At 42.9% G+C, this 16,176-nt stretch overlaps 1 protein-coding gene across 2 annotated transcripts in view; it reads right to left on the bottom strand.

The window, feature by feature from the left end:
* MAGI2 (membrane associated guanylate kinase, WW and PDZ domain containing 2) overlaps positions 1 to 7,647 on the bottom strand; it is a gene marked incomplete at both ends in the record, with an annotated part of 744,090 nt that extends 736,443 nt beyond the window's left edge. For both annotated transcript variants that reach the window (XM_084265916.1, XM_084265917.1), the window contains one exon: positions 7,347 to 7,647. In XM_084265916.1, coding sequence (XP_084122042.1) covers positions 7,347 to 7,647 — 301 coding nt within the window. The remainder of the gene's footprint in view (positions 1 to 7,346) is intronic.
* Between the last annotated feature and the right edge of the window lie 8,529 nt (positions 7,648 to 16,176).

The following is a 16,176-nucleotide window of genomic DNA, read 5'->3' as shown; positions in this document are numbered from 1 at the left end:
CCAGAGCACTGAAAAGAAAAGCACAGAAGTTACTTAGTATTTGTGGGACAGCACTACTTCTGAAGGTCAGTGACACCACAGCCACAGAATGCAGAAAGTGAGCTGGGGAGGTCAAGGTGCCGACTCAGCAGCAAGAGACCCAAGCATGGGGTTCTGGCATGATGGCAACTGAGCACTACCTGGTCAGTTTCCATTTTTGGTACGACTGTGACGCACGTGAAAGACATTCTACACAAATATGTGTTTCTCCCCCATTTCTCAGGGGGCACCATTATTTCATCCTACTTTGGTGAAAACTTGGGACAGAAACATAGATGTATACAACTCATGATTACAGCTAAAGAATAAGGAATACATTGTTTTCACTGGAATGAGTCAATCATGTGTATGTTAGAGGCCAACTTTGGGCCAGCATGAGACTTGCTGAGGAACTAAGATCAGACCTAGGAAATGCACATTCCCTGTGCTGATTTTCCCCACTCTAGAAAATCTCACCAGGGCTGTATAGTCTCTCTTCACTATGAAAGGACATGTGATTTCTACTAGCAATATTTTAGTTTAATATTCTCTGAAATTGTTTTCTTGGGACTTTCTCTGCCACATTTTACTTTCTCCACTTTGTTCCTTGTCTTACTCTCCTTCGTCTTGAGTTCCTGCATTGTGGAAATAATCAAAGACACCCCAGAGAAGCATCTGCAGCTGATAAGCATTGTGAAACAGCATTATTCATACATTACTAATCATAACCTATATGAATGAGAAGACACCTGGAAGAGCTGTGTTGACAGCAACATACCTTTTGATTAAGCTGTCTGGATCCTAGCAATCTGCATGTGCTGGCTGAGAGTTGAGAAATAATGCATCTGTGGTTCATTTACACCCTGTAAAAGGGTAAATACATGGCAGACAGACACAAACAACAGCCTTCTGTCAACTAGGTTTCTAGCGAAAAGTAAAAATTATGGATAGAAGGTTTAAATAAAGGATACTTTTTAGACTAATGTTAAAAGAATATTTGAACCATAAGAAAAGTACTGGTTTAGAGATTATCAGTTACCAGTGAGGTTTCTTTGTCTATTTTGGGAATGCTAGACAAAGTTCCTTTCTGTTGAAGCCCTATGCTCTCTTGCTTGTCTGCTATTCCACTTTACTCTGTGGTAGCTTCAGCCTAGCTATACAAATGTCCATAAAGACTATGACACCTGCATATTAGGTAGATTTCCATGCGGGTGAGAGAAAGCTAATGTATAATAAATTAGGTGTCCTGAAGAGATACGGTTGGGATCACAGCCCCTGTCATTTTAGAAAATTCAGCGAAGGCCAATATTTAAATGACATTCAGCAACAAAACCCAAAGATAGACATTTTGCTACTGAAATCAGTATCTTCAAATTCCCCACTATAGACCACGCCTTCTTGGGTAGGCACCTAGTCAATCTTAATCTAAAGTTTATGATAATTTTACTTCCTGCTGCAGGATACTGTGCCTTGCTGCACACTACTTGGCCACCGGAGTGAATGGGTTCATTGTATGTGCATCAAAAATCATATGAAAAGCATTCTAGACAAGTTCGGTTGCCCATAAACATCACTATATATTATATTATCTTATTGTGTTGCAATACTACACAGTCTTACACATTCTTAACCTACAAAGTCCTAGCCACAGTTCTGAAGAAATCCAAGACAAATTTATATGTATACTCATATATTTATAAACACAAATGCACGAAAGGAAAAAAAATCCAGAATGTTAACACAGTCAAGCAACAGCATCATATTCTTTGACCCTTGCCTTGATGCTCTCCAGCAAAAAAGTTATCCTTTTTTTTTTATTTGTTTGTACCACTAAGAGGAAGAGAACAAGAAACATCTGCTTCTACAACTACTGCAGCACTTCCCTCTCCATCACCCTTTCTAAACCACAGTTATGACCACCTCCTCACATAAATCCTTTTTGAAGGAGCACTTATTCTATGAATACACCACTCCTTGTATACAAAAAATGTAGATGAATAATTTATCAACTCTTTCATGTCATGAAAGGAGCTCCTCATCTGTAAGAAGCAAGGAGAAGATCACAAACACTGAAAGCAAAAGCTCAGAATCTGTATCTTTCATGAAATGCTGAATTAATGCAGGTAAGGTTATAGGATGCATAAAACAAGTCGGAGGCGATTTTACCCCCTCATGCCAGTACTCTCTTTTGTTGTCAAAAGTATCAGCAGATGGACAGGTGTTAGTGTGAGATGAACTGTACCATAAGCAACTCAACAGAACTAAGCAGAACACTCTCAATTATTTCATTTTTTAAAGGAAATGATGTGCTAACCAAGTCGTGGCCCCATCCTTTAACGGCACATTTTGTAATTCTCAGAGAAGGAAAAAGACTGATGAATATAATTCTACTGCCAGTGAACACAGAGAGTTCCTGACATGAAACATCACAATCTCTCTGGAGGAGCTGCAGAATAAATCACGGGCTACATGAGTCAGAAGTCAGCTTCAATGGTCTTTAAATTAAGATGGACATGCATAAGAATGACATAAAGTCATGGTAAAAAGAGAACTCCGAATTTAATTGCTAGAGTCAGTAAAATCCTAAGGAACACAAGTTAGGAAAAAGGACTAGGTCTGAAATACAGTTTATTTTCAAAGACTATCCTTGCACTATATACCAGAAGTGCAATCATGCAGGTTTGGGTGTTTGCAAGACCCTTGTGATTTTTATTTATTTATTTATTTTTAATTTGGAAAAGTCATGCATGTTTCTATGGTAAAATACTGTTCTTTGTATTAGTGAATAAAACATTATCCAACATTCACATCTTGAATATTTATACCCAGGAAGAAAAAACACAAAAAAGACAATCTGTACACACAGAGTATTTTAATTAATGAATATAATTATTGATTAACTTAAATAACCAAAGAAATTTCTTAAAAACAATTATACATAGGAATACATGTATGAAAAAGTCCATAGGAAAATAGTAGTATCTGTCGTAAAGAAGGTCCAAATCTTCTCCTTTACTTGCAACTATGCCCGAGTCCATCTATAGTCAGCACAACAGTTTAGCATACACTTGCTCCTAAGTGTTTAAACTGAGAAAGTAAAATTGAGTTTAAATCCCTGCTTACATTATGCGTACTAAATGCCTTTGTGCATAAGGACCTAAGGCATTATGGGTTGAAGCTTAAAGTCTGACTACCTAGAGACACATCAGAAAGTGTCACTAGACAGTATCAGTGCTCCCCAGTCCAACTGCTAGTCTCGTACGGTCATACAACTAAATATTCCTAAAACTAAATTAAATTGCTCAGTTAGTCAGATCACCTGGTTACACAGAATGTACAAACTGCCTTCCTTGAAGAATAGATGTGTCAGGCAACAGCTCCTGGACATAGACTGCTGCCCCGCTCCCAAGTTCTGAAATCCATGTTTTCAGACCTAACACGGATTCTGCTGAGTGCATCTGAGAAAGTTTGTAACTCCAAGCAAAGAATAAAGATTGTGGTTTATGCTGTACAAGTGGGCTGTTCCTACAGCTCTTCAAAGTAAAACCAAAGCTGTATTGGATCTGTGCACATCATGGACCTGTGTCACCCGCTGAAGGGAATTATTGGAGAAAGATATTGTGGATCTGAAGCTGGGGTGATGAACAGAGTGCAACTGGAGACAACACTGCTCCTCACATGACTCTTCCCCGTGTGATTCCTTTCCCAAATAAGGACGCCTTTTCTTAACACATTGCTACTTTTACAACTACGCATCTGTGCATCTGTGGGAAGAAGATAGTACGCAATCTAAACTGCTCTGCATGTAGAAACAATCACATTTGAAACTCAGAAGTATTTGTTTTGGAAAGAGTAAAGCTCTTTTCTTCACCAGAGAGTGTAGAAGGTCAGGATGCATAACATTTGCAAATACGACTGACTTATTTGACTGCTGTACAAAATTCTCCCATCGAAAGGGTATATATTCCAAAAAGTATAGGGCTTTACAGAGGAAACCCAGACTTCTTTATGTCGTGTCAAGAACAGCTTTGCTATTGACTTCATCTGCACCAAGATTTCACTCCATGTGTTTTAAGAAAATATCTGTGATTCTGCCAACAGTAGCACAATAAGTGGCTCGCAAAAAAAAACCTAACAAAAAAACCCAAACAGGAAATAGTCCCCAAGGAATACTTCTCTGTGAACTCTTACAATTAGGATTAAAAAATAATAACAACAATGGTTCTTAAAATCTTTTCTCCCCATGCAGAACCAGGCAATAATTTCCTGCATTAAAACCTTATTTATTTGTTGGTGTACTTAGGAGAGTTCTATGTCAGATCATATCATGGAAGTGCTAATTAGTTTCTCGTGATGTTTACTCCTCCTGATGATATACAGCAACTCCTACATTATATGATTGTTATTTCTAAGTTCATATATTTAGCTCAAGATGTTCAGCTCACATAAAAAACAATATTCCATCGGCTTTGTTTTAAAGAAGTATTTTGCCCCATAAAATGATAAAAGATGAAGAATTTCACTATTTTGAAGGGGGGGGTACTGTTTAATCAAACACAATGTAATGAAAAATCATGAAAGCACCTTTATTTTCTCTACTTCAAAACAGTTAATTCCTCTAAACCGAATTAGCCATTCCCTGATTTCATCTACAAGTGAATTTTCACTGCTGAATTATCAAAACTTTCAAACAAGAGAGATACTCACAGTCTCTTAAACAGCACATTATAAATAGTCGTGTCCTACCTCCACATTTCTCTCTCTGACTTCATTCCTAGGCAGCCCTGAGGAAGCAGCTACAGTCACATGGTGCATTCAAGGTCACGCTATTCTAATTTACAGAGATATCATTGATAAATTATGCGGAAACAATGATAATGGAATCATTAACCTTGTTCCAGCACACTAAAGGTGTTTTATAATTAAAAGGAGAACAAAAGTTACAAAAACATAGATTTTATTGCCCAGCTTTTTCTCTCCTATACACTGCTGCAAAGTACTGTTAGGGAATAGTAATTTGTTACTGTAACGTAGATCCCTGCTGCCTGCACTCTGTAACCAAGGGGTGCAGAGGTTAGGTTGAATTACACGGAAGGAGGAGTCAGGTGGTAAAATACACAAACCATTGACCCTTTTTTTTTCTTTTTTTTAAAAAAAAAAGAAAAAGGAAGTTGGATCCAGAAGGCCTCTCCCTTTGGCGAAGTAAAGGATGCTGGAGCGCAAGAAAGATCATCCCAGCCAGGAAATCTCTCTCAGTCCAAGAATCTATGCAGAACTGCTACTTCCAAACACACAGTCATCTGGCCAGTGCTTTGAGGACTCGCTTCAGAAGCTTAGTGCGTTAACTCCTCTGAGAGAGATGTGTGTGTGTGTATATATATATATACATAAATATATATACATAGATATATAGATATAGACACTATATATATATAAACTAAGTGGAATTCAGAATTCATCCGCTGCATCTCATTCAAGAAACTTGCGGTAATCCTCAGACTAAAAGCCTGAGTAATGTCCCTAATTCATGTATGACAGATATCTTTATTAAGGTTGCACACATTAATGAATCACTGGTGATTGCTCTGACTTGAAGAGAAATATTAGAAAAACAGTATAGAGGTGGGACAGAGACTGTTTCATGTAGTAAATGAACGTAACCTTAACTGGCTTTACTGTAAAGCATCTATAGAATTTCTGGAAAAAAAGAAAAACAAAGAAAAGAAAAAAGTAAGAATTTAAGTAACTTAACAATGTACCCTTTTCTCTTTATATTTCTACTGCTGCTTCTTTTGAATCCTGTAACAGTTAAGACAACTCACACTAAAAATATTAATAAAAAGAGGAAGCCACAGAGCAGGTTTCCTAGAGTTTAGGTGGCCAGAGATGACAGTACACTGTGAGATAGAACCTATTATACTCCTTTCTAATCTTCACTTATCACATACACTATTGTGTCTCCCTGCATTACCGGACTATCAAGATATGATCTACAACGTATTGCACAACTTACTCAAAAGGACAAATAGAAAAATCCCAGATTGTATCTATATTTAGAGGTTTGACCTTATGTAGATAATTGAATATATCAGAAAGTGCATTCTGAAGGCCTGAGTGAAAGTCAAATTCTTTGTACTGATTATGTCGTGCTTACATAAACTATCAATTGGCATATCCTTCAAGCATTCCGAAGTATCACAAATGACACTTTAAACACTAAGCTGCCAATCACAATGAGGATATTACAAAATTATACCAAATTGTCAGAGGAACTCTCCTGTATGTCCTCTGAAGAAAGGCTGCTGGCTGTCATTACAGATCACAAGCGTAGCTGATGCACAGAATCTTCCCACAGCAGAAATCCCAAGTTTTCAATGGCTGAGCGTACTGCCCAGCTGAAATGCGTACTGTAGGGATGCGTGCACTGCCGCTGCACCATCCGCGTCCAAGGAGCGCCTACAGACTTGGTTCCCAGAGCCACTCACAGCTCCTGTGCTTCAGAAATGCTGCTGGGGTAGCAGAAACCTCCTTACGAGCGCTCAGCTGCAGATAGCTCAATTCAGCGTAGTTTAAAGGGGGCAGAAACAAACAAGTAAACAGCATCTGTGGCGCTTCTTCTCTACTGACTTTCCTGGAAACGTATTAAGCTATTACAGCACTTCAAAAATAAATAGGAGAAACAGGAGAGGCGAGGTAGACCGTTCTCTCCCAAAAGTTTCTTCATGCCTCTCCCTCCCACTTTTTCTGAGCTCCCCGTTTCCGAGGATCAGGCGATCGCATTCGCCAGGGATCAAATGAATGACTTTTCCGCTAATGACACTTCAGAGATGCTAAAGCCGCCCTTCATGCCACCGGGACCCGGCGCGCAGCGGCAAGCCCCTGCCCCCAAGTCACGGCGCCCGGTGCGAAGCTAAGCCAAGGGCAAAGCCCCGCTTCCGCAGCCGTGCCCAGCCGCTCCCCCGGCCCCGCCGGCAGCTCCAGCAGCAGCTGCAGCCGGAGGGGCGGCCGGTGCCGGTGGGGCGCGGCGGGCGGCGGATGGGGGATGCGGGGGACTGCTGCCCGGCGGCTCTGCCTTCCCCCCCGCCCCCCCTCCCCGTCCCCTCCCGCGGCATGGCGAAGCGCTGTCACTGACGCACATTTAATTCGCCCGGCTGCAGGCACCGCGCAGCGCCGCTCGCATCCTCCCCCCGCCGGCGGGGAGGGGGCGGCTCCGGCGGGGAGGGGGAAAGTCAAACTGCAGCAACAAAGTTGCTCCCCCCGAGTCCCCCCCCGACCTGCCCCGGCCTCCCCTAGGGGGGCGGCGGAGGGGGGGGCCCGGCCCCTCTTACCTTGCTTGACGCACTTGAGCCGGATGGGGTCCTTGCAGTGCTTGATCACGGCCAGCACATCCCTGATGGTGAGCCCGGCCACGGGGGTCTCGTTCACCTCCAGTAGGAGCTCCTCCGGCACTAACTTGCTGCCGCCCTCATAGGCCACCTTGCCGGGCTTCACCTCCCCCAGGTAGGGGAACTGCCCGTTCTCGGCGCCCCCCTTCAGCTCGAAGCCCAGCTGCCCCTCCGGGTTCCTCACGATCACAATCTCGTGGACTCGACTCGTCCAGTGGCTTTTCTTCTTCAAGCCCTTGGACATTGCCGTGGGGATGCTCTGCCCGACTCCCTCCCTGTATTCCGTGCTTCTTCCCTCCCTCTATTCCCCCCCTCCCTTCCCCGGGGCAGCCGGGCTCCTCCGGGGCAGGCTCGGGGCGGGCGGGGAGCGGCCGCCGCTGCTGCCGGCCGGCAGGAGGGAGGGCGCGGCGGCCCCGCAGGGTTGGGGAGCTGGGTCGAGGAGCGCCTCTCTGCCCTCTCCGTCCGGCTTTAGCTGATATCCATGGCAGCCGCGGCGGCCGGGACCCTGCCTGTGCGTGGATGTACTAGTTGTAGAGAAACTGGCAGCGGGGAGGGAGGGAGGGAGGGAGGAGGGAGGGGACGGCCGCGGCGCGGGGAGGAGGAGGAGGAGGGGTGTCGGTGTCGGTGCCGGAGCGAGGCGGGCGCTGCCTCGCCGCTCCCGCCTCGCCTGACCCGGTAGTGAAGGCCGAGAGAGAGGCTGCCTGGCACGGCCGGCAGAAGGCGGAGAGCGGCCCGGGCGGGGGAAGGGGAGGCACCCGGCGGGGAGAGCAACGACCACCGACCCGTGCCCCACTCCCGCCTCCCGGCCCCGGCCCCGAGGGGGCGCCCGCGGGCAAGATGGCGCGGGTGGCCTCGGCCGCGCCTCGCTGCGTGCCCGGCTGCCTCCCCCGGGCGGGATGAGCCCTCTGCAGCAGCGGGGTGACCGGGCAGCGTCCTGATCGTGTGCCGGGTGGCACCGCATCAGTGGGCTGCTGGAGTTCGGGAGGTCCGCCCGGGGCGGAGAGGAAGAGCATGCTGCGGTCCGGTAGTTCTGCTCATGGCAGGAAAGATCCGGCCACAGGCAGGCTTCGAGTCGCGGCCAGAAAGGCAGGAGCCAGCCGGTTACTTCGAAGATCTCGGCGTTACAAATGCACGCAGCGCCGTTTCCCTCCGCTTGCAGGTCTCGCCCTTCAGCCCATTGATTTGCACGTGGGTGTACTGTCTAACGCCGGCTACTGTGGCAGAAGCCAGTGCCTCAGGTGGACAGTGGATCCTGGAGAGGCTGTAGCAGAGAGAGAAGTAGTAGGTTTTTTCTCTAAAATCTACTTGTCACCTGCCGGATGTTGACCATGCTCACTCAGGCTGCCGTCTGCTCCTTGCCCTTAAAACCTTGGCGGCCAAAGACAGACACCGTTTCCAACCCTGAGAGCTTTGCTCAGCCCAAGCACTGGGATGCCTTTTGTTCGGCAGGTGATACTGTAACCTGCTGTCCTGGTTTCAGCTCTCCTTTAATTAGTTCTGTCATATGCCTGACACGTGTGCAAGCAGTGGAGTATAGCAGTTGGCATGTCTTTCTGAGAAGCTTGCCTCACCTAAAAAATAGTTTCCATCTGAAGGGGAGATTGACAAAATACAGTCAGAGCAACCTCCTGACTTTAAGCAGCATAGATTTTGTGGCTGTAGGGTATTGGAGAGCAGGAGATGTGAAGGCAGGGCTCTGCAGATGGGTAGGGCAGGCGGGAAGGAGGAAGGAAAGGAGCGTGTGTTACTGCACGTGATTTAAAGCTGGTCAGATATTTTTAAAATTTCAATTAAAGTGACTCTGCAATGAAATTTTTTCACAAATTGTATTGCTGTTTTCCCTCTAGGTTCCTATGGAAACGGGCCTTTATGCGATCATGCTTGGCTGTGTCTCCTCTACTTCTCCAATAACTTTTGAAGCTGTTGGGCAGTTTCACCCAAATCTATCTCAAAAATAATTAAGTTATTTTGTGAAAAACAGGCAGCTGGGTAGGGCTGAGAGATCCTGTAAATGTCCCAAAGGCTGTAACATGAACTTGCCTCTCATTAAACACTGATTCACATGGTTGAGAGACCATATAAATGTCTTGGTAATGAGAAAAGTTTCAATTACAGCTCATTATCGGCCTCGGTATAAGTCTGTGGGAAACCAGGGTTCTTCAGTTCATGGTCTCCCAGAATTACTTGTTCAACATCCTCGTGCACTCAGAGGTGGAACAGGCACGTGCAGGGGAAAGAAAGCAATGAGAAATTAATGAGCTCGATACCCTGCGAGTCATTTCACCTGCTTTGTTGTGCAGACCTAGACAGTGGTGCAAAGCTGTGTGTGTGAGGGGCTTCATGAAAGTGGGATTAAAGAATTAAAAAAACAAAACCCAAGACCCCACAAAACTGGAAATAGGAGACATCCATAAGCATGAACAGCTGAAGTTGGAAGGGAACTGGAAGGTGCTTTGACTGGAAGAAGTGAAGAGATTTTCGCTGGTGGGACAGGGATTACAGCAATGGTTTTCTTTTCCAAAGACCATTAAGAGTGGCCTTCTGCCAGGAGGAGTCTGGGCAGAAATGGACTAAGATGATTCAGTAGGTTTGTTTCTCTCTGTAGTCCTGCCCTTGCACTTTGTCTTGCTTTCTCTGAGATGGGGTGGGAGGCAAATGGCTAGAAGAGGAATTGCAAGACCTAACATCTTTTTATCCTTCAGTTTCCCAAGTGGTTCCACAGCCACTTCTGTGCTGAGTCCCCTGCTGTACCGAAACCTACTCCACTAAAGAGGTCGCCCTGTCTTTAATTTAGAGTTTATAGTCTTGCTGCTGGTATAGTATTGCAGTTGTTGATTTGTCTGATAATTAAAAGTATGTTTCTAAATAACTTCATGTTCACCACAATGCAAGTACAATACTAGGGCATCTGCCAAAAATGCAGCTTTTAAGAAATATGTCAGGAAACAGATGTCAGTATTTGAAATATTCCTAGGAGATGGGGGAAGGGAATCCAGTGTGGGTGTTACTTTTCTGTTTCTTAGGGGGTCTCACATAATTTATCAATCAGAATTTTTGAAGTGCCTGTTACCTTTTAAGATCAGATGACATTAACACTAGGTAGTAGGTGGATGCCTTGCTAAATAGTAGGTGGCACAAACTCTCATTTTAAAGGGCCTACAAGTCTGAGCATTTCTGATTTAACACATGTTGTGAACAAACCAAGCTGAATGAACTCTTCAATAGATTGTAGTACTCATCTAAAATAATACCACTTAGAGCTGATGGAGGTAATGGTCCAGAGGGACATCAATTACAATTGTATTTAGTTTGTCTTCTGCAATGTGAACCAGACCCCAGTGCAGGCATCCACAGTTTGGGGGAAAGGTGGGGGTTATATGGAAGGAGCCTTAGCAGCTCCCCCAAAACAGCATAAATCTTCGTGCTGGGAAAGGATGGCAATTTTCAGGTTTAGAGATGAACAAGTGCTGCTGAGTGGAAAGGCAGGTACTGTTGAGATGAGGATGAAGAATATTGCAGCTGAAGGATGTCGGGGGGATGCAGTATTGCTCTGCAGCATTCTCTTGCAGTGGGGATAAGTTTTTAGAGTTTGGGGTTGGCTGTGTATGGATAAAGTCTTGCTATCATAGTGTCATTGTACATGCTCTTCAGGTTTAGGGCAGTAAGGCCACCCATGGAAATGGAAAGTTTTCTTTGTTCTTCTATCTGCATATATATTGTGAGGAAATTAAGCCTCATATAAGGTGCTTTTGAAGCAGCTACACTCTTTCAGATAACTTTGTTTAATTTTTTGTGGTGATTGGTTGCTGTAAAACAAGATTATCTTTGTCACTGACAGAGCAAGTGTGCCAGCATCTGGCTGTTTGCACATTTTTCTCCCTGGCCCCTAAAGAGCCTGAAAGGGACTTTGTGACTTCCTAAGATTTTTCTGTTAGTCCCTTCTGTTGGATTTCATCCCAGGAGGGCATGAACAGGTGTGAATGTAAGGTTATATAACACAAGGAGTTTCCTATGGGTAAAAGTAGCAACAGCACATAATAAAGCATGTTCACCAAACGCAACACGAATGCCTTCTATTATTCCTTTACATCTAGTACGCAGGAACCGGTAAGTCACTGTACTTTTGGGAGTAAAGTTAAACACATGAGTAAGCTGACGTGTGAGACATCAGTAAATAAGTCTTTTGTAGCAGGAAAATAATCCTTGCTACTGTAACACTACAGATTTAGTTAGAAGAGTAACTGAATTCTGTGTATGCAACATTTCTGGGTAAGTGAATTCTTCAAGTAGAAAATTGTATCTCACATGTGCCAAGGGTGGGAAGGCACCTGGGGGGCGGGGAGGGGAGGAAAATACATCCATTATCCACTATTATTTATTCAGGAATGGAGTTCTCTACCTTGCAGATGTGTTTAAAACACTGGACTTGAGCTCAGAAGACGTTGAATTGCTATCTTTGTCACGTGCTTCCTTTGTGACTGGATGCCAACTACATAACATTGCCATCTCTAATGTTTTCCATTTTAGTTTGGGCATAATCCTCACAGGTTTCTCTTTAGCATGTCAGCCACCCAACAGCCTTATTTTTACATGAGGCTTCTCAACACTACAAGCTAGCTCCACCACAGGACATACATTCATCGTTAACTTGGGCAGGACTCAGGTGTTTAAATCCAGATTCACAAAAGTGATGCCTATGCTCTTAGCTGCTTGAGAAGATTGTAATAGCTAATCTTCCCACCTGTGGAGCTCCAGAGTCTTAGCTGCTTTCACTGTCTTCTGATGGGAGTTTTAAAGGTTCTCCTTGGGATTCTGAGAATATTCTAAGCACTGTCTTTCTTTGGATAAAAATTGCAAATTCCTAGCCTTTGTAGTTGCATATATCACAAAAAAGTCACTAAAAGTTTGTTATGATATTTACTACTTCCACTCACATCTTCTATGAGCCTAGTTTTACTAGCATGAGCTTTGTATTATTGCTAATATAATCCTCCTCAAATTTCTGGTTTCAGAAAGACTAAAACCTCAGGCTATTTAGCTACAACATCTTTTCCCAAGTCCTCCACATTCTGAAAGGTTTGATTATTTTTGTAAAATATTTTTTTTTACTACAAAACAAAAAAAAGGGGGTTTATTCTTTAAGTCTTAGATGAAAACTTTTTGTAGTTTTGGCCATCATTGCTTCAAAATAAACTTTTACTTAATTGTAGACTTCAAGACTTTGTAAAACATATATCTGGTTAGAATGGAAAGTAAGGGGAAATACTCAGCTTTCTCATCCCATTAGGGAATTTCTGTTGTGGCAGTAGCTCTTGCAGAAGGCAAATCTGATCACTTCTGGATGTAAAGAAAATAGTCACCATGTCTGGATTGAAAAAATAAATGCAGTTTTTGGGAATGAAAGACAAATTAAAGACAAGAGTTCATCTAAATAGCACAGCTTAGAATGAGTTTATAAAATTGCAGGAGACATTTTGTTCTCTCCTAACATCTCTGCATTGGTGTTTGTTTTAAACATGGTCTTTTCCAGTTTCCTTTCTCTTTTCTTGTCAAACCTCAGTATGATATACTTCCTGTGCTGCTCTTGCTAGCTGCTCACGAGGTGATTAAGGTGAGATACAGAAAACTTGTTAGAGGTCAAAAACTTCCCCAGGGACAAAGTTCTGGGAGACAGGCTGTCAAAATAAATTTGGTAAGAGCTGTTAAAATAAACAAATGATGGCCTCTTTCCACAGAAAGGCAAGTTTAAATTGCATCCCAGTAAATAACCACAATAGGAGACAGAGGAAGACAAAACCAAAACTGCACAGGATACCCTATCAGAAAATAATCCTTTAAATTTGGCCTGACACTAGAAAGATAGCAAACCTACAAATATCTGTTACTGGGAATGGAAACAGAAGTGTGAGGCTCACGCAGTGAATTACCGCACAAGGGCTGTGGCGACTGGGATTCTGAAAAATACCAAATGAAGTGGCTGGGTTGCTGCTTGTGTATGGAACGATGACTTCTGCACCACTGTGGCACTGGTTTGTGCTCTCGTTAGCTTAAATCACCCACAGTAAGCTGCGCTGGGTAGCACTGCAGTGAATGGCACGGATTAGGCTGCATCTTTCACCAAATTTGAATTTCTAGTATCTTCATTTCATATTATAATATTTAGTATTCAGTGATTTATTTCACAATTAAAATGCCTGCAAAAGTTTAGTCATGGGTTATATGATTGTATTTTAGATTACCAAACTACAAAAGTCCTATTCTCTGATTTTTTTTTTCCTTGCTGCATATTCACTTCCCTCGGATTAGACTGAAATGAGGCTTTCCTCTTTCATGTCTATAATCAGTTTCATTTTACGTTTCATATGAGCTAACAGTGCTGCTGAGATTGATCTCACAGCATAGCTGGGAAAGAAGATGAATATTTTATGAACTTATAAAAGATAAAACGAAAGCATATTATTCTAGGGATGTACTGTTCGTGTTCCATGTGAAGTTGTGACAGCATGTCCATTCAGACTCTTATTTGCACAACTCCCTCATCTCTTTGAGAGGAATCACCTTTCCATGCCAAAATTCTTGCACCTAATGTGATTGCAAAGGCTTTTTGTCATGGAAATTAACAAATACTTCTGAAGTTAGAAGTAGTGTGTTTTCATACAGATATCACCATGGAAATTTATAAAAGGTTATATGTATTGTAGATACATTTCTATAAATATTAAGGCATGGAGAAGTGAAGACTTCAGAGAGAATGGCTCTAAAAAGATACCTGCACAATCTCACCATTGCTCAGAGGTCACTGCTCAGAGGCCAAACATGAGCAAAGCTGCGTAGGGAAGGTCTACACCTCAGTGAATTCAGTGCTTCAGTGCAAGTGGTGCCTAAGCACTTGAACTGGCCAAACTCTTGACTTTTTTACCTCAGTAAGCCTCAAGCTTTAGAGAACTTAGTTGGGTGAGGATGATATCTTATTTCCTTTGTTTTACCAAGCTTTTAAATTCAACAGAGGTGCTGACTCGTGCTGCCCAGTAGCAGCTGGAGGGACGGGTCATCCCCTGATCGGTCAAAGGCTGGTGAGGACCAGGATCTAGCTAGTCTCGACTCGCTGCCGTGGATGCTTTCAACAACTGCAAAAACATTCAGATTGCTTCTAAAAGCTGGGTAAATTGAAAGATTAACTAGTTATGGATGCATGCTTAAGGAAAAGTATCAGCACACTGAGGTTAGTGGTCAAAGTTTATGAATTACTGGGGCTCCGAAGTGCAATATAAATACTCCAGAAAACTGAATATTAAGGTTAATTTAGAGGCCAGGAACCCTTTTTCTCTGCCCTACACCAAAGAATGTGTTCCAAATGATGTGACTTAAAGGCGTTTGTGCCACCATGCATATGCATAGCATCCTCATAAAAAGTCATTGCTGAGGTTTTACTCAGTTTTGTTTATATAGTTCTGGTATTGGTGCACACGTGCTTAAAAGCACATGATGGGCTTTGGAATTGAGTGGATAAAGGTGTGTTCAAGGGGCTGAATGACGTTCTTGTGTGGTTTTGGTGTTGTTCTCAGTATATGGCTTCATGGTCAGTTGTGGTACTGGTTGTGCATTAGACTCAGTAAGAACATTTCTGCACAAGGGCTTCCATTAATAGAAGTTCACAAAATAGATCTGCAGTGCATTGCCAGGTCACTAGTTCTGAAGGTCAGTTCCCAGGTGACCTTTCAGAAAAAAGATGACTAATTCTTTAGCTGATTTAGTGACCTAGATCTGATGATTTGAAGACACAAGACTCAATCAACATTCCAATTTAAGATTTTTGTTCCTGTAAATTATAGATAAAGTCAACAGTCTCCAGGAGTATTTGGGGCTTGACCACAGAATTGCATCTTATTCCAGGGAAAACTGAGGCATTTGCACTGAATTTGAGGAAGAAGTGTGTCTGTCCCACGCTCATGAAGCAAGACCGGCACAAATCAGTTCTTACTGAGCTCAGTTAAGAGATTTGTGTTGAACACATAGAATATAAAAATAGATTTTAAAAGTTTCAAAAGTCAAATTGTTCTGATTTTGTCTTTGGAAATGTATTTGCTTGTGCTGGGAGGAAAAGATGCTGTACTTTATCTTTGCCTTGTTACACGATAGCTGGAAATGAAAGAAATACTGTGCTTGCCACACCGGCATAGATGTTGAATTTTTTGTCATTATTCAAAGGGAAAAAAGTTTCTTACTAACTAACTGTATAGCTAGAAACATCCCTGAAAAAGAAGCACTGCATGAGCAATAAGATTCTTTTGTAAAGTTCCTGCAGATTATTTAATTAACCCGAGATATTTCATTCAAGGATAAGCATTTTAGTTTTCTTCTACCTAGATGATGTTGGAGCTCTCAAAACTTGCATGCCATGATGGTATTTTGCTCTCATAAAGTTCCTTTATTTGCAAGTCTTGTTCTTTCTTGTCATAGCCAGGGTCTGGGTTGGTGTAACTGAAGACAGCGTCACGTATTCTTTCATCCCTTTCAGCTAATGGTGTATGAATTGTCTCAAATCCATAGTTCTGCTGCCACAACATTATACTTTTGGTTTTCATCCTAAAGGTAAAAAATGAGGTAGTGGAATAATCATGAATGTACAATCAGGGACATCAAGAGACTAACAACATATGTTGAAATTTTAAAATGAGTGGGTTTTAATACAGTGAAAAACAGGAGGGACAGGACTACTGCCATGAGAAAGAATTTTTAAAAGAGCTGAAGGACTTCCCCAAGCCACTGTGAT

This window comes from Gallinula chloropus (genome assembly GCF_964237585.1).
Source record: "Gallinula chloropus genome assembly, chromosome: 1".
Classification (NCBI taxonomy): Eukaryota; Metazoa; Chordata; class Aves; order Gruiformes; family Rallidae; genus Gallinula; species Gallinula chloropus.
Note: the sequence above shows the minus strand (reverse complement) of the source record. Positions and strands in the feature narration are given on the sequence as shown.